The sequence below is a fragment of the Schistocerca cancellata genome, unplaced genomic scaffold (genome assembly GCF_023864275.1).
Source record: "Schistocerca cancellata isolate TAMUIC-IGC-003103 unplaced genomic scaffold, iqSchCanc2.1 HiC_scaffold_1097, whole genome shotgun sequence".
Lineage (NCBI taxonomy): Eukaryota > Metazoa > Arthropoda > Insecta > Orthoptera > Acrididae > Schistocerca > Schistocerca cancellata.
In genome coordinates this window covers 4,725-31,785 of record NW_026047096.1, presented here as the reverse complement: position 1 = coordinate 31,785, position 27,061 = coordinate 4,725, and the positions used below count along the sequence as shown (strand labels likewise).

At 40.5% G+C, this 27,061-nt stretch overlaps 1 protein-coding gene and 1 non-coding gene across 2 annotated transcripts; one reads left to right on the top strand and one right to left on the bottom strand.

Moving 5' to 3' along the window:
• The first annotated feature begins 105 nt into the window (after positions 1–105).
• On the top strand, positions 106–25,763 carry LOC126154586 (uncharacterized). The gene is made up of 2 exons (XM_049916158.1): positions 106–305; positions 25,527–25,763. Exons 1-2 carry the CDS (start codon positions 192–194, stop codon positions 25,761–25,763), a joined length of 351 nt encoding a protein of 116 aa, XP_049772115.1. The 5' UTR covers positions 106–191.
• On the bottom strand, positions 6,398–6,472 carry Trnap-cgg (transfer RNA proline (anticodon CGG)). The gene has a single exon. It is a non-coding gene; the product is annotated as a tRNA-Pro (tRNA).
• Positions 25,764–27,061: the final 1,298 nt, after the last annotated feature.

Below are 27,061 nucleotides of genomic sequence, written 5' to 3'. Positions count from 1 at the left end.
GATTTAATTTATGATTTAACCACATATGTTTCGAATAGAAAGAGGGGACGAAGCCAAAGATGTTTATTGACGTCGAGTGTGATATTTTTGAATACAAACATTGGATATGTTGTGATTTTGGAGGCGCGAAGTATGTGAGACTTTAGTAAATCAAAATCTGTGTTGTGTCACTGATTTCTAACGTATCGAAAATGACAAGCTTCTTGAAGAGCCCTAGTAGCTACTGCGAATTCAAAGCCAGGGGCAGGGATGCAGCTTACCGATTCAAGAATGGTTCACCTCAATTTAAAGAAGTGCTTCGAATGGTTAGTACTGTTTGATAAACATTAACTTCCACATATGCATGGTTAAATTGACATGGGTCTGTTCTACAGTAAAATTTGGATCCTCCTGATTAACGTATAATTTACAGTACTTAGATTTTGCGTTATAAACGAAAATTCATTTACTGTAGCCTACGATTTGAACAAGATAAACCAACTGTAACAACTGCCTTTTCACTTTCGGGTACTGCTTATCTGAAACTGCCTTTTCACTTTAACTTTTCGTTGTGGGTATATGTGTTTGTGGTGGCCAATATATCGCACCCCGGCATGAAAAGTGCCACCAAGACGAAGAAAGGCAATTTTAGTTTGTCACTGAAAAATACAGGCGTAGTGTCCCAACATGCACGAAAAATATATTGAAATTTGCTGACAACCATATTTGATGAAAAATCACAGATATAATAATTTGCGTATGAATCCAGTGACAAATCAAGAAGACACTACGAACACTAGCAAAATGGGAACTAAACCTGTCTTCTTAAACTGACAGATATGCACAGCGAGCAGTTTTGTATCTGGTCATCTTCCCTCTTTTTCTCTAGGGCAAAATTTTATACATATACAAGAAGTAGCAGTATATTCATACTGTACTAGGTCTTTCAATTCTCATTTCTTTCATAATGAGACAATTTTTCTTGTGTATTAACACTATTAATATGCTACAAGAACACTATATCAGCAGAAGGTGCTGCAGTAAAAGTATCATGTCTGAGAGAGAACTTCAGATACTTAAAAAACTTAAAACATGACTTTTTTTTAAACTAAAACATGGAAAAATTTACAGATCCAATTCAGAGGAGACTGTTCACAAATAGGGAACAGATGGATATGCATCAGTCCTAACAGCCTTACCTAAAAGTTCCTTTCGCACCAACAAACCCCCCAAATGCAGTTGTGGTAGTCATTTCAAAATAACACTATTCTCACAGTGTGTGCCCTGGTGGCTAATCTAAGACAAGCCATGAACCTGCCTACCTCTTTACCCCAGATACTTGCAGATAATGGGATAGCAGGTAAAGAAATCATACTTTTTGTGAGGGGAAGCAGATTATATTACAAAATTTTGTACGCCTTGGCGTTCAGTGTTGGGTTAGGTACTTGGAGGGAGTGTATCTCATTGTGACATGTGCCCTGAGAGGTCTCCAACTGCTTTCTCCCCCTACACTGCCACAAAATTGTATGTTTTTGTGTACGTATAGTATTTACCTAACCGTTAAAGTTAATAAGCCCTCTGGTCCATCCAAATCGTTTTTTTTTTTTTTTTTAGTCATACTGAATTTGATGGTATCACTTGGTATATCCTTCAGTGAGAGTGGAGGCAGACAGTGCACTTGCACCACAGATATCTCCTGCAGGAAGCCTCTAGATGTTTCCACTTGTGCACTGGCATCCATTTCCTCTAGCTGACCAGCTGCCTGGGTTTTATCTCACTTCTGACCAAAGTTGCTCTCTTGCAGATTTCAACACTGTTGACAATGTCGAAGATCCTGTAGCTAACCATTCTCCTTTTCTTGTTAAACAACATTTTAATTGAATTCCAGAGCAGTGAAGGATGGATAACAAAGATGGAATGAGCACATCAGGTTGCTAGAAAGAAGGCAAATGCTCAAATTCATTTTATTGGGAGAATTTTGGGAAAGTGTAGCTCATCCATAAAGCAGGCGGTGTGTAGGATGCTAGTGCAACCCATTCTTGAATCCTGTTCAACTGTTACCGGTAAGTTCGATCAGCGCACAAGTATTACGGGGACACCTCATGACGTCAAATGGGAATCCCTGGAAAGGAGACGATGATCCTTTCCCCCCCCCCCCCAAAAAGAAATCCCTGCCTCGAGATACAGGCTTCCAAAGATGACACTGTGAATGCCATTTTGAAGAAGTGAATTTCGGAAAAAATTTTAAAATGCTGTATCTCTGTACCAGTTCTAGATATTTTGTTAAGAGAGGGTCTTTTTTTAAAAAAAAGAGGTAATTGCTTTATGATTACAATAGTGCCCTTGGCTTGGCCATATCTGTTAAAGTTGTTTTACTGTCACCTTTAAAATTTTTTTTTATAATTTACAGATAATTTTCTTTTCAAAAATGCCAGTCCAGAAAACTTAGATTTTTTTTTCTGTTGATTAGTGCCATGTAGTACTATATTCTCTACAAAGGAGAGCTTCCACTTTAGTTGGACAGACTGTATTTTAAAAAATCATTTTTTAACTTTCAAGAGTAATGTCTCTCTTCACTGAAGTTGTTTCTTACTAATTTCTTTGTTTCAGTGTTTATATCTATTGTCTTTGTTGCAGTTGCCTCTTATCACTTTCTTTGTTGCAGTTGTTTCTTATCACTTTCTTTGTTGCAGTTGTTTCTTATCACTTTCTTTGTTGCAGTTGTTTCTTATCACTTTCTTTGTTGCAGTTGTTTCTTATCACTTTCTTTGTTGCAGTTGTTTCTTATCACTTTCTTTGTTGCAGTTGTTTCTTTTCTCTAACATTGTTGCAGATATTTCTTACACTTTGTTGTAGTTTGTCAGTTTCTTTGCCATTGTTGTTCATTGCAGATTTATGTATTATAGTTGTTCAGTGTTAATTTGTTTACTGAGGCGACTTATAAGAAATCTGAGACCATCCAGTGAGTTCTGTGTTTTCATGATGAGTTTACCAGTTGACACAGTTGCAGTGTGTTTTGTAAAAAGGACTGTTTGAAATGTCTTCTGACTGGGGCCACACGAGAGTGAAGTGTGCAGACTATTTGCATATCCATAAAAGAGTGATATATAAGACAAACAACAGACATTGTTCAGGTTGGGAATAAGTGTTCTCATTTGAAGACTCTGTTTCAAAGTGAAGATGTTTCCAGTGACGACTTTTTGTGTTTTAAATGTTTTGGCTGAATAACAACAGTGATAGAATCTGAACAAGGTGAAGCCTCCCATGATACAGATGATACAATTTTGCATCAATAGAGGAAATAAATACCCTGGATCAGTCAGCTACAGAGGTAGGTGTTAGACCTTTAAGCGGAGTCATAAGCTCTGTGCATCAAGAAAGCGTAGAGAAATTACCAAAGCTATGGATGAATACACCCAGAGACATTTTCAAAGAAAACAATTTCAAACCACGTTCCATCAGTATCAAAGTACATGGTAGACAAATCAAGAAATGTGAAGTCTGTTAAAGGAGTCTTTGGAAGACCAGATCCCTGTTGTGCTCATCCTGTAGAAGCAGCTAAAGTTCAAGTAGTGGAGTCATTTTATCTGGAAGGTAAATGGGACTTTTCTCGCCAACAAAAAAGACACTATAACTTTAACAGTATAGTCAAAATTTGGTATGACAAGATTTATGAGCCACTTTCATAGCACACTATGATAAATTCACCATAGTTTGACCTTTTGTACTACAACTAAGCTGTTGTAGCCAAAAAGTTGAACAGGATCACAAAGTTTCAGCACGACAGGTCTCTTAGATCCTGAACAATGGTAAAACAAAGTTGATCATTTATTCATTTCAGTCGCAGTGTCAAAAAATGAGCCTTTACTGAAAGGTGGCTAATGGCCCCACCATGTGAAAGTGAAAGTGAAGAGGTACGGGATGCGTAGTATTAAAGAAACTTTTGCAGTTTTTAAGAGCAACTACACAACTTCACATATTGGAAGATCAAAATTTTATGCACTATGACCTAAGTGGGCAATTCCACACCCACATAGAGATGTCTGTCTGTGTGTGAACTGTGCGAATTTTGAACTTTGCGTCGTAACTTTGAAGAACTTACTGGAGCACATGACAGGTCTCTTAGATCCTGAGTAATGGTAAATCAAAGTTTATCATTTATACATTTAAGTTGCAATGTCAAGAAATGTAATGTAATGAAAATGTAAGTTTATATGTTCGTAAATGCAAAGTCTCCAAAATAAAAAACTTTTTCTGATCAAACAAGGTGAGCTCTTTTCAATGGTGCTGAGAAAAATCAAATTTGAGTGATCCCTTTTGTGATGTGACCTTTTGGAAGTGAGCCAAACGTGACTAATTAAATTTTTAGCACACTTTGAACTTCGATAACTCGGTTATTATTTGAGCAATCTGGGTGCCACGTGCAGAGCTTTTTGACATGGTGACAGGTTGCAGATAATTAAAGTATCAACTTCAGAAAGTTATTCTTTCAGTAGGTACAAGGCATAAAGTATAGTCAAAATTTGGTATGACAAGATTTATGAGCCGCTTTCATAGCACACTATGATGAATTTACCATAGTTTGACCTTTTTTACTACAACTAAGCTGTTGTAGCCAAAAAGTTGAACAGGATCACAAAGTTTCAGCACAACAGGTCTCTTAGATCCTGAACAATGGTAAAACAAAGTTGATCATTTATTCATTTCAGCCGCAGTGTCAAAAAATGAGCCTTTACAAAAAGGTGGCTAATGGCCCCACCATACTACTTATGAAGCTGTAATTTGGCAGTGCTTGATGTAAGGTCTATATGTACATCGTATAAAAATTTCATAGGAATTGGAGATGGTCAAGTGGGGACCCTTAGGCCACTTGACATGGAATGACCCTTTTGGGGCAGTGTAAAATGCTTGAGAAATGAGTTTCTTACTCATCTTTAAAAACTAAAGTTGTGGTAAATAAGGCTAGGTTTTGATTTTTATGACCCTGTTATGTAATAATGTTGTAACAAAACAGGTTTTATGTATGGCAAAAATTTCAGTTGTTTATAAAACATGTTTAGCCTAAAATTGGAAGCTCTCCTTTTCAGGAAATGTAGAACTATGGTACTAATCAACAGAAAAAGAATAAAAATTTTGGGGATTGGAATTTTTGAAAAATAATTTCCATAAATTATAAAAAAGTTCGTACACTATAATAAAAGAACTTTGGTAGATAATTCCAAAGGGAGGAGTTCTTTGTAATAATAAAGCAATTATTTTTCAAGTATAAAAAAACCAACAAAAATCTAGAACTGATCCAGCGATACAGCATTTTAAAAATGTTTCCAAAATTATATTCTTCAAAATGGTAAGCACAGTGTCATCTTTCGAGGGCTGTATCTCGGAGCAGAAATATTTTTGGAGAAAACAAAAAAATACGTGTTCCTTACTTAGTCCTTCATTTTAATGTATGTCAAATTCAATAACATCTGAGACTATGAAGGTAAGATTTTTTCCTAGCCTGCCTGAATTGATATGGACTATGCCACCAGCATGAGAGGCAAACTGCAAAATTATTCTACTACTGCTAATGTGCATTCTGCATAAGGGCCACAAAGATACGATGCAGAAAGTTAGGGCCTAGACTGACGTTTTTCCCTTGATTTATTTGTGAATGTAACAGGAAAGGAAATTACTAGCAGTGATATATTGTATTTCCGCCATGAACCATACGGTGGCTTGTGGGCTATGAATGTAGATTGATGTGTAGCCCCTTTAAATTCATAACCACATAATATTAAGAGAACTAGCTATAAGAACTACATCATAAGGCAGTATTAACTATTAACTTCAGTTACTGATACTCTTCTGTATTTTCTGGTTGAACACAGTACAACTGTATGTGTTATATAACTATCATTTTTCCTGGTGTTTTGTCCACTTATGCATTTGACACATACATTGAACACACCTCCTCGCCTCCTTATCTGTGTCCACAGCTTCCTCCCTTTCCCTGTCCACCTTGTCCTCCCACCTCTATATGTTTATACCCTCCACTCCACTCTCTGTCTCTTCATCTCCTCCATACCGTCTCTCTGCCAATTTCTTCGACACTCTGTCTCTTAACTGTATTCCTCCCTCTAACCATATCCTTGTCCACACCCTCTATCTCCATTTCCTCTTCTTCCTTTTCCATCTGCCCTCTACTGTTCTACAACTTACATATGCCTCATGCACCTCCCCCTCCTCTCCCCTCTCTGTCCATTTCCTCCTCTCCCCTCTCTGTCCATTTCCTCCTATCCCCTCTCTGTCCATTTCCTCCTGTCCCCTCACTCTGTCTATCCCCTCCTCTGTTCATCTTGACTTGTTCCAGCCATGCTCATCAGCCCCTGTAGGTAAAACAGGCCAATAGTGAAACTTCCTGGCAGATTAAAACTGTGTGCCCGACCGAGACTCGAACTCGGGACCTTTGCCTTCCGCGGGCAAGTGCTCTACCAACTGAGCTACCGAAGCACGACTCACGCCCGGTACTCACAGCTTTACTTCTGCCAGTACCTCGTCTCCTACCTTCCAAACTTTACAGAAGCTCTCCTGCGAAACTTGCAGAACTAGCACTCCTGAAAGAAAGGATATTGCGGAGACATGGCTTAGCCACAGCCTAGGGGATGTTTCCAGAATGAGATTTTCACTCTGCAGCGGAGTGTGCGCTGATATGAAACTTCCTGGCAGATTAAAACTGTGTGCCCGACCGAGACTCGAACTCGGGACCTTTGCCTTTCGCGGGCAAGTGCTCTACCAACTGAGCTACCGAAGCACGACTCACGCCCGGTACTCACAGCTTTACTTCTGCCAGTACCTCGTCTCCTACCTTCCAAACTTTACAGAAGCTCTCCTGCGAAACTTGCAGAACTAGCACTCCTGAAAGAAAGGATATTGCGGAGACATGGCTTAGCCACAGCCTAGGGGATGTTTCCAGAATGAGATTTTCACTCTGCAGCGGAGTGTGCGCTGATATGAAACTTCCTGGCAGATTAAAACTGTGTGCCCGACCGAGACTCGAACTCGGTCCCGAGTTCGAGTCTCGGTCGGGCACACAGTTTTAATCTGCCAGGAAGTTTCATATCAGCGCACACTCCGCTGCAGAGTGAAAATCTCATTCTGGAGGCCAATAGTACTTGCATAACATGCAAGTAATGCAGGACGGATTAGACATCAGGAGCTTTTGTGGGACGGCTTACTACACTTATGCAGTAATTTGTTTTTGGATACAATATAATCCAGTTTATTGTACACAAGATCAGCTTGTTGAAGAATTTCACACTTCGAATCCTTTAGGAATTCATATGTGCCACTGTTACATTGTATAGTTATTTCTAGAACACTAAATCTTGTCCATGATAAGTTGGTGATTCATACCATGGCTGTTGGGAAAGGCAGGAGGCATGCCTTGCATGTGCATTAGAACTGTTGATGGGAGAGGATTGGTGAGGGGAAGGCTGAGTACAGTAATACTTTGCATCTAATACTAGTTTAAAGTTGGCAGCACTAAGAGCAAATGAATATCTTTCAGCTAGTGCTGAATTTCTCTGCTTCTGGCACCACCAGTAAAATTGTCAACTTGTAGGTGACCAGCTGTACTTCCACAATGGGTTTTGGTTATTATTGACATGTTGCATGAATCATTTGTGTGGTGTACCTTAATGGCATGAGCAGAGTCAATTTAAATATTATTACACTCCTGGAAATTGAAATAAGAACACCGTGAATTCATTGTCCCAGGAAGGGGAAACTTTATTGACACATTCCTGGGGTCAGATACATCACATGATCACACTGACGGAACCACAGGCACATAGACACAGGCAACAGAGCATGCACAATGTCGGCACTAGTACAGTGTATATCCACCTTTCGCAGCAATGCAGGCTGCTATTCTCCCATGGAGACGATCGTAGAGATGCTGGATGTAGTCCTGTGGAACGGCTTGCCATGCCATTTCCACCTGGCGCCTCAGTTGGACCAGCGTTCGTGCTGGACATGCAGACCGCGTGAGAAGATGCTTCATCCAGTCCCAAACATGCTCAATGGGGGACAGATCCGGAGATCTTGCTGGCCAGGATAGTTGACTTAAACCTTCTAGAGCACGTTGGTTGGCACGGGATACATGCGGATGTGCATTGTCCTGTTGGAACATCAAGTTCCCTTGCCGGTCTAGGAATGGTAGAACGATGGGTTCGATGACAGTTTGGATGTACTGTGCTCTATTCAGTGTCCCCTCGACGATCACCAGTGGTATACGGCCAGTGTAGGAGATCGCTCCCCACACCATGATGCCGGGTGTTGGCCCTGTGTGCCTCGGTCGTATGCAGTCCTGATTGTGGCGCTCACCTGCACGGCGCCAAACACGCATACGACCATCATTGGCACTAAGGCAGAAGCGACTCTCATCGCTGAAGACGACACGTCTCCATTCGTCCCTCCATTCACGCCTGTCGCGACACCACTGGAGGCGGGCTGCACGATGTTGGGGCGTGAGCGGAAGACGGCCTAACGGTGTGCGGGACCGTAGCCCAGCTTCATGGAGACGGTTGCGAATGGTCCTCGCCGATACCCCAGGAGCAACAGTGTCCCTAATTTGCTGGGAAGTGGCGGTGCGGTCCCCTACGGCACTGCGTAGGATCCTACGGTCTTGGCGTGCATTCGTGCGTCGCTGCGGTCCGGTCCCAGGTCAATGGGCACGTGCACCTTCCGCTGACCACTGGCGACAACATCGATGTACTGTGGAGACCTCACGCCCCACGTGTTGAGCAATTCGGCGGTACGTCCACCCGGCCTCCCGCATGCCCACTATACGCCCTCGCTCAGAGTCCGTCAACTGCACATACGGTTCACGTCCACGCTGTCGCGGCATGCTACCAGTGTTAAAGACTGCGATCGAGCTCCGTATGCCACGGCAAATTGGCTGACACTGACGACGGCGGTGCACAAATGCTGCGCATTTAGCGCCATTCGACGGCCAACACCGCGGTTCCTGGTGTGTCCGCTGTGCCGTGCGTGTGATCATTGCTTGTACAGCCCTCTCGCAGTGTCCGGAGCAAGTATGGTGGGTCTGACACACCGGTGTCAATGTGTTCTTTTTTCCATTTCCAGGAGTGTAATTATTTAATTTGTGCTTAAATGTTGTCACATGCTGACCAGTTACACCAATTCACATAAAATGTCGCAAGCTGACAAGTTACACAAGTTCACTTATGACACCAAAACATTTAATTTTGAAATAGATGCAAATATGCAACACTTTTGTACAAAAAGTTCTAAATAACAGAACATGTAACATGTTAGCCTCAGTTGCAAATAGAAGCCAAGCTTTACCTAGGTTTCAGCCAAAATAATTTGGCCTTCTTCAGAAGTGAGTGACAGCTCTCGCGACCAACCGACCTCGTCCGCACAGTGGGGCCTGTTGTTCTCTTCAGCCCAAGTAATGTAGTTTATGACTAGCTACTATGATGCTACAGTTTTATACATGACATGGCGAAACTTTGGCATGCAGTATTTTTGTGTCATTTGCTTCTGAAGAAGGCCGAATTATTTTGGCTGAAACCTGGGTAAAGCTTGGTTTCCATTTGCAAGGCTGACGTGTGACATGTTCAGTTATTACAGTTGCTGACAGGGCTACACAATGTTAAAATTCATGTTTTACGAATACTTATTTTGAGCACTATCAGAGACAATCAAAAATTTTGTTTTTTGTATTCATGTATTTATTTGTTGGTTGTAATTCTTAGCTTAACTTTGCTTACTGCATGTATTTCTGATTGTTCCTCAGCATAACACAACTTTCTATTAATTGATTATATGTTCTTAACTTGATATTTCATTTACATTGTATCTTGTATTGTAATTACTTAAGTTACATCTAAACTAGGTGGGTCATTCCACGTCAAATCAACAAATGAAACCACGTTTTCAACCTTACCCTCTTGGATTTAAATGAAATTAAGTATGCCTATAGTATTCATAAATAGTACCACAAATTAATTTTTTCACATTTTTCTGATAAAAAGTTACCGAGTAATGGACTTTCAAAAATTGAAAAAATGACAAATTTTTGACTCGCGGAACAGTGTTGTTTCCTTCATAACTTGTGTTCTAATTAAGCTAGAACAATAAAATGTACTTCATTGGGAAGCTCTTTTAAAGAGCTTTTATATGATATCACACACACACACACACACACACACACACACACACACACACACTGTTTATAAAAACAACATTGTTGAAATTATCAAATTTTGAAAAACTGTATTTTTAAAATTCTCAAAAAAATATATGTGAAAGATACACTTTACATCTACATATTCTGAAAGTTTCAACTTGGGATGAGCATGGGATCACTATCAAAAGCAATTTTATGTTTGCTACACATGAAAATATTACAGTGTTAGACTTTGTTACATGGTCCACAAATTGTACATTTGAAACGAATAACTGCTTATTAAACTTTAGTGCTAACTATTTATTAATAGCTGTCAAATCATGGGGGGAAAAAAAAGAAAAAATGAAGCTATCTCTCATTTTAAAGATTATATATAAAATGATTCTTTGGCGTTGCTATCTGCAATCTATTCAGTATTTTATCTCTGGTTAATATTGTCAGCAATTTTCACCTATTGTTGAAAGTGACCCACACATTCTTTTGTTGTGAGATAGCTGTAGTGAAATTATGTGATTAACTCTGAAATGTGTTTTGAATCTAGCTTAAAGGTACTTTTGTACAAACCTCACAAGAGTCTGTAAGTTTGTATGCCTACAGCCAGTTAATGTTTGCATACTATTAACATAATGAAATATTGTTTTACAGGAAGTGAAAGAATAGAGGAGTAATATTGTGTAGTACTGAATATAGAAATCTGGGGATTCAACTTCAAAAACATTTTTTAAAATTAGTTTGTTCACTTGAGAAATATAAAATGCCTAAAATTTCAGCTTTGTGCTGTAATCCATTTAATGAAGAGGGCCACAATAACCACAAGAAAAACTTACGGCCTGGATGATAGCAAGAAAACCTTTCTTAACTTTAAATCAAAAAGTGTGTGACAAAAAAATTGCACGAGTAGAAATTTGTGCTACGTACTGTATTCTGTGGTGAAACAAGAAACTGAAAAGGTTTTATGTTATAGTGACGTACAAGACATTGCAGCAAGTGACGCCTTAGAAAGGCTGAATGCTTCTTTGCAGTCCGTTGGTGAATCGCCAATTAAGAAGAAACGACTGTGTGACGCAAAATATCCTAAGGAAAAACTAATTAAATTAATTTCAACAATTCAAACGAAGGTATTATTGTTTCCTTCCGAAAGAGAAGAGGTACATGATCATGCAGAATCTGCGATGATCAGTCAGCTAAAAGATAAATTTCGTACATGTACATCTCAAAGTAAACAGATGGACATTCTTACCATTTTACCTAAAAGCTGGAGTGTTAAGAAGCTTCGAGATGAATTTAATGTAACAAATTACGTGGCTCAAAGAGTAAAAGATTTGGTGAAGGCCAAGGGAATTTTGTCTTCACCAAACCCAAAACCTGGCAAGACTCTTGATCAAACAACTGCTGATTTTGTTTGAAACTTTTATTGTTCTGTTGAGATAAGCAGGGCAATGCCTGGGAAAAAAGATTTTGTGCTTGTGAGAGATAACGTAGAAAAACTGCAAAGAACAAAAACGGCTAGTTTTAAGTAATTTGAAAGAAATTACGCGAACTTTAAAGACAACCATCCAGAGCTCCACATTGGATTTTCAAAGTTTGCAGACCTACATCCCAAAAATTGTGTTTTAGCTGAAAGTAGTGGTACACATAGTGTCTGTGTGTGTACTACCCATCAAAACTTCAAACTCATGCTGACTGGATGTAACATTCCTCAGCTGAGGAAGGATGAAGATAATCCAATAAAAATTTACAAACACTGCATTGCAAGAGTTGTATGTAATCCGTCATTACCTGCTTGTCATTTTGGTGAATGTAAATTCTGCCCTGGCCCAGAAACATTTAAGACACATTTACAAGATTGGTTGAATACTAATGATATTGATAATATAACTTATCAGCTATGGGTTTCCGTTGATCACACATCTCTAGAAGCAATCATAAAATCATCTGACAACTTTATTGATTGTTTTTTTGATAAATTAAAATCGCTTACACGACATTAATTTGTTGCTAGTCAACAATCAACCTTCCAAAAGAGACTGAGAAATGAACTTAAAGAAGGCGAGGTCTTAGCGATCTGTGACTTTTCTGAGAATTACTTCTTTGTCATCCAGGATGAAGTTCAAGGCTATCACTGAACAAACATGCAAGCAACGATTCATCCCATTGTTGCTTATTACAAGTGTGGGAACAAACTCGAGCACACAAGTCTTGTAATCATATCAGAATGCCTAACACATGACACTCTTGCTGTGCATTTATTCCAATCGTACTTGATGGACTTCCTGACTGTTAAATTCGGTAGAAAACCAAGAAAAATATATTATTTCTCTGCTGGAGCAGCATCTCATTATAAAAATAGGAAGAACTTTATCAACCTGTGCCATCATGAAGAAGATTTCCAAACTGAAGCTGAATGGCATTTTTCAGCCACGTCGCATGGGAAGGGAGCTAGTGATGGTGTTGGTGGAACAGTTAAACGACTTGCAGCTTGAGCAAGTCTGCAACGGTCATACAGTGATCAAATAATGACACCAAAACAACTTTATATGTTTGCCAAGGATAACATAGAAGGAATGAACTTCAAGTATGCTACTAAAGAAGATCACAAAAATGAAGAAATGAAACTTATGGAGAGATTTGAGAAATAGTGCAAAATTGTAGGGACACAAAAACTTCACACTTTTATTCCTTTTAGCAAGGACAAAATAATAACAAAAGTGTATTCAAACTCTTATGATAGTGAAATTGAACTGGTGACAGTTTCTGACAGTGATTCAATACCGTTCAAAGACATAAAAGGATATGTTGCTTGTGATTATAATGGACACTGGTGGTTAACCTGTGTACTTGAAAAAATCAGGAGAAGGATGAAATCACAGTTAGTTTCTTACATCCACATGGACCGTCACCATCTTTTACATTTCCAAGTCATCCAGACATTCTTTCCATAAGCAGTAGTGAATTAGTGGCAATTGTGAACCCTCAAACTGCTACAGGGCGAACATATGTGTTATCCAGTGCAGAAATGTTGATGTGCAACAGACTGATTAGTTCGAAGCATGAAGAAGTGCACTAATAGGATGCCTATTTGTAAATAATAGTAACTACTAACTGAATTTAGGTCTGATCTCAGGTATTCATCTTTCTGTGTTTATTTATTTATTTTAAGTTTTCATTTTGTATTTATTAATTACAGAAGCATAAAACATATGTTCTTTTGTCAATTATAAGTTATTTTTAATTTCCACATTTTACAACAACATACAGCTGGTGAGAAGCAGGCCTAATATCTAAAATAAATTAGTTTTTACGAATTTTTAAAGCACCACCCTTAACGTAAAATTGTTTTTTATAATGATCCCATGCTCATCCCAAGTTGAAACTTTCAGAATATGTTGATGTAAAGTGTATCTTTCAAATATATTTTTTTGAGAATTTTAAAAATACAGTTTTTCAAAATTCAATAAATTCAACAATGTTATTTAATTTAACAATTTGTGTATATATATTAAACTAATGATGTTTGGTATCATATAAAAGCTCTTTAAAAGAGCTTTCCAATGAAGTAAATTTGATTGTTCTAGCTTAATTAGAACAAGAGTTGTAAAGAAAACAACATTGTTCCACGCGTCAAAAATTTGTCATCTTTTCAATTTTTGAAGGTCCATTACTCGGTAACTTTTCATCAGAAAAATGTGAAAAAATTAGTTTGTGTCATGATTTATGAGTAATATATGCATACTTAATTTCAAAAAAATCTGAGAGGGTCAGGTTGTAGCACTTGTTGATTTGACATGGAATTGCCCAGGTACAATTTGACACATTCCTTATCCTTGCAATTTGGTCACTACCTGGACCTACAGAACATGAAACAAATGAATAAATGAATAAAAAATAAATAGCACCATGTGCAGTCTTTTATAGCTGTGTATGACAGTGTGTGAAAGGCCATATTCTAAAAAGAGGAAAATAGATACCATCGCAAGGAGTAAATTTTGACATAGAGCACAAGAAGCGGACAATAAAGGCAGCATTGATAAGGACATGATAGTGGCCCATCATCCACTAGAAACTACAGAAGTGTTCAGAAAGCCCAAACAATATATTCAGTATCCATTATTGTGTAGGACCTTAAAAACTGTAATATAAACTGCTTGAGTTTGTAGGATTCTTTGTGTGGCTTATTATGTAAGTTTGTTTGATATTAGTATTCTTAAATATGCTTGAGTGTCAACACTAAAGGAGAAAGATTCGTTACAACAAATATCTCCATACTATGCAATAATGTGGAATTGTAATTAGGCAAACTACATGCACATATAGTAGTGTAGAGGCCTAGGGTCCCATGACAGTCACAGTATCATTAATTACATTGATGAAGAGGGTGAGAAACATCTTAAAATTAGGCACATTATCAGTCATGGTATTGTATGAAATAAATAGCAGGAACTTTTATATCGAACTAGTGTTGGGGCAGCAGTAACTACGTAATTTTCAGTAATTTTTTGATTGATAACATTACATTTCGATGACTGTTATGTTGTTACCAATAACACTTTAGCTGTTTTGGCGAGCTGAGTGAGTAAAATTTTTGATTACATTTGTCTTTTTAAAGTGTGAACAGCAGTGGGTCAACTAGATATTCCTATAGCCTTGAGAATGTCTCTAGCACCAATAGACAAAATGTAGGGGAAAAAATTTGCCTTGGGTCATGAACAAAACCTCAAAGAAACAGTTACCACCTTGAGTGTCGGCATCAGCAATGGAAGTCTGCACTTCAGACAACAACATTGTTTTTCAAACGCAAATTAAAGTTCTTTCCCCTTAATGACTCCTGTGCCATACAGGAATTCTCAGTGAGAAGTTAATTACAAACGTATAAATTCCTAGCGTAACTTTTGGAACACCATACTTTCTCCCAGCTTGGCTGGCAGCACTACTTGGCAAATCTGACATACTATTCCTTGTAAGTATCTGCCAGACATTGTCAGCATGAGCCAGGAAATCTCCTGTATGGGTGCTTGTTCTGACATCCATGTGCAGATTTTCATCTGCAAATTATCTGTGCTTTCTGCAGGTAACTTTTCCATACACATCAAAAAGTCGCCAAGACATGTTCCACATCATAATGTATATCATGAAAACAGTCTGAGACATGCAGCTGACCAACCTTCTAAGAGCCCATCAGTATGTGCTGTTCGTGGCATTCTAATTTCTGACATTTTAATTGAATGTGTTTTATATCAAGACAGAACTTCCTGTCAGTTACTGCATGGCTTTATCAGATTTAATTTAGTATCCATGTTCAGGCTGGAATATACAACCTGAGGCAGTCCTGTTCTGGGAAGTCGATCTAAAACAATTGCTTTAATGTCACATTTAGTTAAAAACATAGTTTCATGCTCTGTATCTTGTACATTTGTGTAAAAAGCCGGAATAACTGTACACAGAAACTCTGTTAATTGTGGCAAATTACGTCTATGGTAGTTGCATGTTCTTTGGATCGTATTCACAGCAACTTGCCATGATGTGAAACATGCCAGTACCTTCTCAAGTAAAGTATATTTTCTCTGCTAAAACATAACTACATGCTATTTAATTTTAATGTACAACAAAATATTATTAATTTGACTCAACCACATGACAGCCTATTTTCTCAGAAATTCCTCTGTGAAGCAGAAAATGTTAGAAAGTGTTGTCACATAGAAATGATTTTAGTTTGTGTAAAACCTTCATTGTTTACCAGCTTCTTTTTGTCGTAAGGTTAAGCTCTAAATAGTGGGGACTATTTTTGTTGTTAGTATTGTGTATATGAATGCTGCTATTGTTGTCAAATAATGACAAGATTTCCAGAATCATATCAGCGCACACTCCGCTGCAGAGTGAAAATCTCATTCTGGAAACATCCCCCAGGCTGTGGCTAAGCCATGTCTCCGCAATATCCTTTCTTTCAGGAGTGCTAGTCCTGCAAGTTTCGCAGGAGAGCTTCTGTAAAGTTTGGAAGGTAGGAGGCGAGGTACTGGCAGAAGTAAAGCTGTGAGTACCGGGCGTGAGTCGTGCTTCGGTAGCTCAGATGGTAGAGCACTTGCCCGCGAAAGGCTAAGGTCCCGAGTTCGAGTCTCGGTCGGGCACACAGTTTTAATCTGCCAGGAAGTTTCAATGACAAGATTCTTCGTAACAAGTGTCGTAAGAGACTAAATATATTATGAGGCTGTTGTTAATATGCCCATTTTTTAAACAGCCCTCCCCAGTGAGACCAGCGCCACCTCTATGGAACACACAGCATATGTAACTTGAAAACCAAGCTTCAGGTCATTGAGCATCTCTTCTGACATTTTTCAGTTTTCCCTCTGCATGTTGTTATGAAATACTAGTGTCCTGATCTCTTTCAGGAGTACTTTAATTACCATCTCTCCACATACATCTCAGTCTGTTGTTAATTTTGCTGTTAGATTTGTTTCTCTGTTCTCTTTGTCCCATTAATTGACTTATTAGCTTGGACTTGGCTACTGTTCCTGATTGTGTTTCTGTTGTATGCAGCTGTTCCAAATTTCTAAAAGGCTCTTAACTGTTGTCCAGTCTTTTGCTAATAACTTATCTTGTACTCTACACAGTAGCTAACTTCTAATAAGGGCTCCTCACAATTAGGATCATTGAGGTATTTGACTTCACTTAGTTTACATCCAACAAAATCTCTGTATCCCTTCCATATGTTGCTATTATACAATTTTGACCTCAATAATTACATTTAAAATTTGTTTTGTGCTTCTTCAATCCAGTATTTAGGTTTGAATTTGCTTTAACACCAAAAAAAGGCTTGAAATCATCTACCCTCAGCATACCCCATTATACTGTGATTCCTCATAAATGCTTGACTACGAATTTAATCTTCTTGTGGTCCTACCATGTTCTGGGTAACATGCCTTGAAGTGCCTTGAGAAATAACAAAGAATGTGCATCAATATTATGAAAAGGATAGTTGCTGTTCACCATATAGCAGAGATGCTGTCGCAGCCAGTCTGTGTGGCCGAGCGGTTCTAGGCACTTCAGTCTGGAACCGCATGACTGCTACGGTCGCAGGTTCGAATCCTGCCTAGGGCATGGATGTGTTTGGTGTCCTTAGGTTAGTTAGGTTTAAGTGGTTCGAAGTTCTAGGGAACTGATGACCTTAGATGTTAAGTCCCATAGTGCTCAGAGCCGTTTTTTTTTTTTTTTTTTTTTGGCTGAGTCGCAGATAGGCACAACAAAAATACTGTCACAAAATGAGCTTTCGGCCAACAAGGCCTTTGTCAAAAATGGACCCCCCCCCCCCCCCCCCCCACACACACACACACACACACACACTCACTTTCTCTCTCTCTCTCTCTCTCTCTCTCTCTCTCTCTCTATCGTACACATGACCACAGTCTCTGGCTGCTGAGGCCATACTGTGAGCAGCAGTGCACAGCACATGATGGGAGAGGCAACTGGTTGAGGGAACTAAGGAGGAGGCCAGGGAGGAGAGGGATAGCAGGGTAGGGGAGAAGGATGGTAAAGTGCTACTTGTGGGAGTGCATAAAGACGAGGTGGAGAGAGGGTAGGGTAGTTAGGTGCTTTCAGGAGGTTAAGTGATGGGCAAGGGTGGGGGGGGGGTTGTGGAAAAGGAGAGAAATAAAAAGACTGAGTGTGTTGATGGAATAGAGGGCTATGTAGTGCTGGAATAGCAACAGGGAAGGAGGTAGATAGGTAAGGACAATGACTAACGAAGGTTGAGGCCAGGAGAGTTTGGGGAACGTGAGGATACATTGCAGGGAGAGTTCCCAAGTACACAATTCAGAAAAGCTGGTAGCGGTCTAAAGGATGTCATGTTTGGCAGTGGGCTCAGCAACAATATGGTCCAGCTGTATCTTCGCCACACTTTGTAAATGGGCATTCATGTGGATAGACAGCTTGTTGGTTGTCATGCCCATGTCAAATGCAGCACATTGGTTGCAGCTTAGCTTGTAGTTCAAATGACTGGTTTCACAGTTAGCCCTGCCTTTGATGAAATAGGTGATGCCTATGACTGGATTGGGAGTAGGTGGTAGGATGTACGGCACAGATCTTGCATCTAGGTCTGTCACAGGGATATGAGCCGTGTGGCAAGGGGTTGGGAGCAGCAGTTGTATAAGGATGGACAAGAATATTGCATAGGTTCGGTGAGTGGCAGAATAACACTGTGGGAGGGGCGGGAAGGATAGTAGGTAGGACATTCATCGTTTCAAAGCATGATGAGAGATAATTGAAACACTGGTGGAAAATGTGATTCAGTTGCTCTAGTCCTGGGTGGTACTGAATCATGAGGGAAATGCTCCTTTGTGGCCGGATTGTGGGAGTTTGGGAGGTGTTGGGTGACGGAAGAGATGAGGCAAGTGAGATCTGTTTTTGTACAAGGTTGGGAGGATAATTGCAGACTGTGAAGGCTTCAGTGAGACCCCTGGTATATTTCAAGAGGGACCAGTCGTCACTACAGATGCAATGGCCATGAGTGGCTAGTTTGTATGGTAGGCACTCCTTGGTATGAAACAGCTGGCAGCTGTCGAAGTAGAGGTATTGACTGTGTTTGGTAGGTTTTCTGTGGACAGAAGTATTGATGTAGCCATCTTTGAAGTGGAGGTCAATGTCGAGGAAGGTGGCTTGTTGGGTTGAGTAAGACCTGGTGAAGTTAATGGGGCAGAAAGTGTTACGAGATTCTGATGGGGCAGGAAGTGTTACGAGATTCTGATGGGGCAGGAAGTGTTACGAGATTCTGATGGGGCAGGAAGTGTTACGAGATTCTGATGGGGCAGGAAGTGTTACGAGATTCTGATGGGGCAGGAAGTGTTACGAGATTCTGATGGGGCAGGAAGTGTTACGAGATTCTGATGGGGCAGGAAGTGTTACGAGATTCTGATGGGGCAGGAAGTGTTACGAGATTCTGATGGGGCAGGAAGTGTTACGAGATTCTGATGGGGCAGGAAGTGTTACGAGATTCTGATGGGGCAGGAAGTGTTACGAGATTCTGATGGGGCAGGAAGTGTTACGAGATTCTGATGGGGCAGGAAGTGTTACGAGATTCTGATGGGGCAGGAAGTGTTACGAGATTCTGATGGGGCAGGAAGTGTTACGAGATTCTGATGGGGCAGGAAGTGTTACGAGATTCTGATGGGGCAGGAAGTGTTACGAGATTCTGATGGGGCAGGAAGTGTTACGAGATTCTGATGGGGCAGGAAGTGTTACGAGATTCTGATGGGGCAGGAAGTGTTACGAGATTCTGATGGGGCAGGAAGTGTTACGAGATTCTGATGGGGCAGGAAGTGTTAGAGATTCTGGGGGAATGTTGACAGGGTGTCCTCACACTCAATCCAGACCATAAGGACGTCATCACTGAATCGGAACCAGGTGAGGTGTTTGGGATTCTGGTGATTAGAGAGGATTCCTCTGGATGGCCCAAGAATTGGTTGGCATAGAATGATGCCATGTGGGTGCCTATAGCTGTACTTCCAATTTGTTTATAGGTAATGCCTTCAAAGGAAATGTAATTGTGAGTGAGAATATAGTTGGTCATGGTGACTAGGAAGGAGGTTGTCAGTTTGGAATCTGTTTGGCATGGTGAATGGTAGTGTTCAACATTGTTAAGGGACTGGGCTTTAGCAATGTTAATATAAAGGGAAGTGCCATCAATAGTGACGAACAGGGCACCATGTGGTAAAGGAACAGGAACTGTTGAGAGTCGGTGGAGGAAATAGTTATCTTTTATGTAGGAGGGTAGGTTGTGGATAATATGCTGAATGTTTTGGTGTGTGAAAGCAGAGGTTCTCTCAATAGGGGCACAGTAAGCGGCCACAATGGTGTGTCCTGGGTGATTGTGTTTATGGAACTTAGGAAGCACGTAGAAGATAGGAGTGCAGAGTGTGGTGGTGAGGGGAGAGATGGACTCCGGGGAGAGATTCTGGGATGGGCCTGAAGATTTAACTGTAGCCTTCACAGTCCGTAATTACCCTTCCAGCCCTGTACAAAACAGATCTCCCTTGCCTTACCTTTCCAGTCATCCATCACCTCCCAAACTTCCACCATGCGGCCACAGAGGAGCATTCCCCTTGTGACTCAGTACCACCCAGGACTGGAGAACTCAATCACATTCTCCATCAGGGTTTCAACTATCTCTCATCACGTCCTGAAATGAGGAATGTCTTACCTATTATCCTTCCCACCCCTCCCACAAGGGTATTCCACCACTCACCGAATCTACACTATATTCTTGTCAATCCTACACAAGCCCTGCTCCCAACCCCTTGCCTCACAGCTCTTATCCCTAGATGCAAGACATGTCACATACATCCTCCCACCACCACCCACTCCAATCTGGTCACAAGCATCACCTATCCCATCAAAGGCAGGGCTACCTGTGAAACCAGACACGTGAACTACCAGCTAAGCTGCAGCCACTGTGCTGCATTCTTCGTGGGCATGACAACCAACAACCTGTCTGTTTGCATGAATGGCCACAGACAAACTGTGGCCAAGAAACAACTGGACCTCCTGTTACCCACCTGGCCTCAACCTTCGTTAGTCAGTGTCCTTACCCATCTAGACCCTTCACTGTTCCCATTCCAATACTATACAGACCTCTGTTCCAACACATCCTGTCTTTTTATTTCTCACATTTTCCCATACCTCCGCTCCACCCTACCCCTCCCCTCACCCTCCCAACTGCGTATACCTCACCTGCCCTCTCTCCACCTCGTCCCTGTACACTCCCACAAGCAGCACTTTACTGTCCCTCACCTCTACCGTGCTATCCATCCCCATCCCAGCCTCCTCCTTACCACCACCATCCAATTCTCTCTCCTATGATGTGCTGCTGCTCACATTCTAGTCCCAGTAGCCAGAGACTCTGGTTGTGTGCATGCGCTTGCGTGTGTGTGTGGTATTATTTGCCTGTGAATGTAATTTACTTTCTCTGTGCTCATTACAGTAGTCCAATGTAACAAATGTCAGTTTCATTAATTAAGAATGATATTGTTTCAATATGTTTGTCAATTTTTGCATGTTTGTTTTAGTCCATAGTGACCTGGTTTCTACTGTTTGAAGCTGTTTAATTATCATGTTTGGGGTTGTATTAAAAGAGGTTCTGTGTTGTAACGGACTGTTTTCCTTGTCATGTAATATCTCCTACTGTACGTCTTATTTCTTCTGCTTGTTTGAGTTTGAACCCTAGGTAGATTCTAATTTCCATTCTACCATTGACCTGTGTCATAAGATTATTGATATTTAATTCCACATGTTGCAATCTGGTATCCATTTTGTTCAACCTTGAATGTAATTGGGTAAAATTGTTATTCATCTGATCTGTTATTTGATGGCCATGCCATTACCTCTGTGAAAATTTTACATTGATCTGTTGTGCAAATGTATGTAACAACACTTTGGCTGTTGATGATCTCCTGTGAGAGCCATGGTTGTTGAATTCACGTCTTAACTATTTGGTACATCGACACAAAGTTATTGCTATACTATTGAATGAATTTGGTATGGTCTTGACTTTAAAGGACCTTCGGAGAACTGAGGTGGTATGCACTGATTGCTAGTTTACACTAAATTCGTTCTATGCGATATATGTATCAGTATGCAAACAAATAAACATAGCTTGTTTCTGATGCACTGGATATTTATAGCTGAAAAGGTAGATGCTTATGTACACCCTTAAACAACATGTTGGGCTGCTCGTAGGTATCAATTTGGAGGGCTGGAATGTTTGCCCACTTCTGCTACTGTGTGGCTGTGATGCTGCATGCTGAAGTGGATAACTGATGTATGTGTATCCAATGACTCTTCATAGCTCTAAATTGGCATGCTGGAAATGTACGGAGGTATTGCTTGACTCGTATTCAGCAATCCAGAGATGTAAACCAACTACAACGTATGGTATTGTGTACGAATGAACTTGTTCCCAGTTATTTCTACGTGAGGCAACACATTGATTCTTGTTACTACCATTAAATTGTTCTTGAATGATGAAAAATATAGTTTTCACTGGTAAATATTGATATTCCTTTGGCACAAACTGTATCACTCTATCAGTGTCCATTTTTAACATTTCAATTGCAATTGTAATTGAACTTTGCAGATTAGTAGCATGTATTTTTACCCAGTTCCCTCCCCCCCCCCCTCCCCCTCTCCCCACATACTTGTCAACAGATATTGTTTGCATGCATGGTTATTTCGCCGTCTTACTTCTGTGAAACGTCATACATGTGTGTGTACTTTTATCTCTCACATTTCATCTTCTTTAACGTTCTTAGGTTCACAAATCCACAGTCGCCAAATGCGAGGATTCCTCCTCTTTGAGTGATATTAGTTGTTTTGGAGGGAACCCACCTACCACCATACTTACACTGTGAAGTGGCTGCTATTATATACTAACAGGCACTGATAGGCTCACAAACTGGATTTATTATTCCAATTACAATTCAGTTTAACTTCCGATCAACAGTAACTTCATACAACCAACTAATAACAAAAATGGACCGTCCTTATGGTTCACAGTCAAATTTGGTTCTGTGTTATACACTGATCAGGCAGAACATTATGACCACCAATGTAATAGACGGTATGTCCACCTTTGGCATGAATAACAGCGACGACGCATTGTGGCATGGAAGCAATGAGGCCTTGGTAGGTTGCTGGAGAGAACTGGCACCACATTTGCACACACAAGTCGCCTAATTCCTGTAAATTCTGGGGATGGAGGCAATGAGCTTTGATCCTTCAATCAGTCACATCCCAGATGTGTTGAACCGGTTTCTGATCTATGGAACCCGCGACTGTGTTCCTCGAACCACTCCATCACACTCCTGTCCTTGTGACATGGTGCATCATCTTGGTGAAAAATGTCACTGCCATCTGGAAACATGATCGTCACGAAGTGATGCATGTAGTCTGAACCAGTGTGTGACACTCCTTGGCCATCATAGTGCCTTGCACGAGCTCCACTGGACCCATTGGTACCCATGTGAATTTTCTTGCCAGCTTGTCTCTCTCCTGCAGTACAAGTGTCAAGGATCTGCTCCCATGGAAGATGGATTTGCACCCTGCCCTCCCTTCGGCATGATGAAGAAGGTATCGGGATTCATCAGACCAGTCAGTGCTCTGCCACTGCACCAGTATCCAGCACCAGTGGTCACATCCTATTTCAGTCGTACCTACCAATGCTGTGGTGTTAACATTGGCACATACACAGGCCATTAGCTGTGGTGACCCATCTTTAGACTGTCCTGTCCTACCTGTCTGCCCAGCCTACGACATCAGACATCTGTAATGGGAGGGGGGGTGGGGCAAGGTTTTCCTTTGGTTTCACCATGTCTTGAAGACAACCACCACTGCACTCCTTGGACACCTGACAAGTCGTGCAGATTCTGAAATACTCGTCCAAGCCTCCGGGCCACCACAATCTGTAACTACATGTTCCAAGTGTGTGTCTGATTGGCAGTCATTCCTCACCAAGTGACAATGCTATAACGTGGATGGGTTTATATCAATAATAGGTCAGTGGTCACAATGTTGTGGCTGATTAGTGTACATAGATTTCCCTAGTTACCAAGTCCCATGATCACGGAACTTGGCCATGAGAGGAAAACTACAGCATGCCGTACTGCTCTGCAGACTCTAAAAACAAAGATGATGTAACTTACCAAACGAAAGCATTGGTATGTTGATAGAGACACTAACAAACACACACACAAAATTCAAGCTTTCGCAACCAACGGTTGCTTCATCAGGAAAGAGGGAAGGAGAGGGAAAGACGAAAGGATGTGGGTTTTAAGGGAGAGGGTAAGGAGTCATTCCAATCACAAGCCCAGTATATGTGCGGATGGATGTGTGTGTGTGTGTGGGGGGGGGGGGGGGGGGGGGCCACGCGCGCGAGTGTATACCTGTCCCTTTTTTCCCCCTAAGGTAAGTCTTTTTGCTCCCGTGATTGGAATGACTCCTTACCCTCTCCCTTAAAACCCACATCCTTTCGTCTTTCCCTCTCCTTCCCTCTTTCTTGACGAAGCAACCGTTGGTTGCGAAAGCTTGAATTTTGTGTGTGTGTTTGTGTTTGTTAGTGTCTCTATCAACATACCAACACTTTCGTTTGGTAAGTTACATCATCTTTGTTTTTAGATATATTTTTCCCACGTAGAATGTTTCCCTCTATTATATAGACACACACACACACACACACACACACACACACACACACACACAATGAAGAGCCACGCGCCACAGTACGACGTGGCATGGACTGTACTAATGTCTCAAGGAGTGCTAAAGGGAATTGACACCATGAATGCTGCAGGGGGCTGTCCATAAATCTGTAAGCATACAAGGGGCTGGAGTTCTTTTCTGAACAGCATGTTGCAAGGCGTCCCAGATGTGTTCAATAATGTTCCTGTCTGTGGAGTTTGGTGGGCAGCAGAAGTGTTAAAACTCAGTGTTCCTGGAGCTACTCTGTAGCAATTCTGGACATGTGGGGTGTCACATTGTCCTGCTGGAATTGCCCAGGTCCATCAGAATGCATAATGGACATGAATGGATGCAGGTGATCAGACAGGATGCTTACATATGTGTCACCTGTCAGTCATATCTAGGCGTATCATAGGCCCCATATCACCCAACTGCACATGCCCCACACCATTGCATAGCCTCCTCCGGCTTGAACAGTCCCCTGCTGACATGCGGGGTCCATGGATTCATGAGGTTGTCTCCTTACCCATATACGCTCATCCGCTCAATATAATTTGAAATGAGACACATCTGACTAGACAACAAGTTTCCAGTCATCAACAGTCCAGTGCCTGTGTTGACGGGTCCAAGCACGGCATAAAGCTTCGTGTCGTGCTGTCATCAAGGGTACACCAGTGGGCTTTCAGCTCTGAAAGCCCATATTGTTGATGGTTCATTGAATGGTTCACACGTTTGCATTTATTGATGGCCTTTTGAAGTCAGCAACTATTTGCAGAGGGGTTCCATTTCTGCCACGTTGAATGATTCTCTTCAGTCGTCATTGGTCCTTTCTTGCAGGATCTTTTTCCAGTCACAGTGATGTCGGAAAAAGAACCTGGTGACCTTCATGTCTCCAGCCACCAACTGTAACTGCAAATCTACATCAAATGATGTACAGCACACAGTAATACACAATTATTTTATGTAGCATTATTATTTATAGACCTGTATTTTCTTATCTATATTACACTAATGATTTGACTCAGTTGTTTGCAGCATGAAAGTGTAGTTTTTCTATTGTTGCACCCTTTATTTGTGAAGTACAGTATAGGAACACTACCAGTTATCAATGAATGACCTATTTCATTTCAAGCGCTGCCACAAGCGAGTGAAACAGGACCGTGGGAAGATTATGAACCTCCTCCGAAACTTGCCAAATGATGAACTACAAAATGTTTTATCAGATACAATACGTGATGAAGTAATGGATATAGTAGAGGCACCTTCAGGAAGTATGGATGGAGATTCTCAGGAGGAATTTACAATAGAAAAAGAAGAAGAAACTGTCCAAAAAGAAGGTAAAACGATTTACTTTTATTTAATATTATGATGGAATGTGAAATGATGACACCTCTGAAAGTGAAATGATGAGACCACTCAAGATCTCCTTCATATCTTAGATGTTAAATTTTTTGTGGGTATGGACTATATAGTAAAATATGGTTAGTTGTTTTTCATGACATTGAAGTGTAAGCTAGAAAATTACCACCACCAAAAAACACACAGTATTGGTGATTGGCGGCTGTAAGATGAAATGAGTAGTAGTAAAAAGAGAGGTATATGCAGTGCGACCTTAATTAATTATCCCCTCACTGCTCTATATAACTTGGGATAGAACATGCTAGATTTAACGTAATAAAATTAAGAGCAAAGTTGTTACTTTGAAAGAAAGCTTTTACATCTTCAGTTATTTCAAGTAGCTGCTGCTCATCTACTGCTAGCTTAGTGTTAATATGACTGTAGATTTGTATAAAAAGTAACTTACCTGTTTACAATTAACATTGCTGCTATTTATGCCGCTAACTGGTTCCTTCTAGTCTTGAATTTGGATAATGATATTTTGTAGAATGAATGGCCAAAAAGAAATGTTTTAATTTCTGACATTCTAAGTTTTTGTCTTTTATAATAGGAGCTTATTGAAGTTGATGTAGAAATGTTTCTTTCTTCTGTTGTGGCTGTGTAAATCCATCACTTTGGGGGGGGGGGGGGGGGGGGGGCAAGATATACTGTTAAGGAGAACATGTATTAGGAAGTGAGTATAAGAAGTCCAAGGTTTCTGCAAAATGTGAAGTTACTTCACTTAGAATTGTTGCTGCTTGCATGTGCCGAATAAATATTTTATGTATTAAGTGGCATTGTCCCAAGAGAACTGCAAAACACAACAGAGTGTGAAACTGCTTGAAAGAAATACTGTTGTCATAGAGTAAGCATAGTGAGATGTTGTAAGTGATTTAGTTTTGTGTGGACTTCGTTTTACATTGTCATCAAGATTGGCCCTAAGGAATGTGACACATTCTTTCATTTAGAATATGGTTAATTATATCTATTTATGCTACCAGATTGTAATTTTTATTTGTTTTATATTGAATGTAGTTAGTCTTTGGTGAGAATAAGACTTAATTTGTAGAATTATGAGACAGCACTGGCTAGCCATTATTTACCTCCAGGTAGCAAAATTTGAAGCAAGTGGATATGGAAAGTAGATATAGAAAGTAGATAGTCACAGACAGTACATTGGTAAGCACTGTGCCAGCTTCAGTCAGAGATAAGGGGAGGTGGTGAGAAGTAAAGATGGACTAAGGTGGAGAGGAGTGAGATGTCGGAAAGATGGTACAGTTAAGGTCTAGA

What these genes read in the sequence shown, in the direction of transcription:
- LOC126154586 (XM_049916158.1), top strand. Translation starts at nt 192, where the DNA reads ATGACAAGCTTCTTGAAGAGCCCTAGTAGCTACTGCGAATTCAAAGCC. An exon ending in TTAAAGAAGTGCTTCGAATG is followed by an intron (nt 306 to 25,526) that starts GTTAGTACTGTT and finishes TTTCATTTCAAG; the next exon opens with CGCTGCCACAAGCGAGTGAA.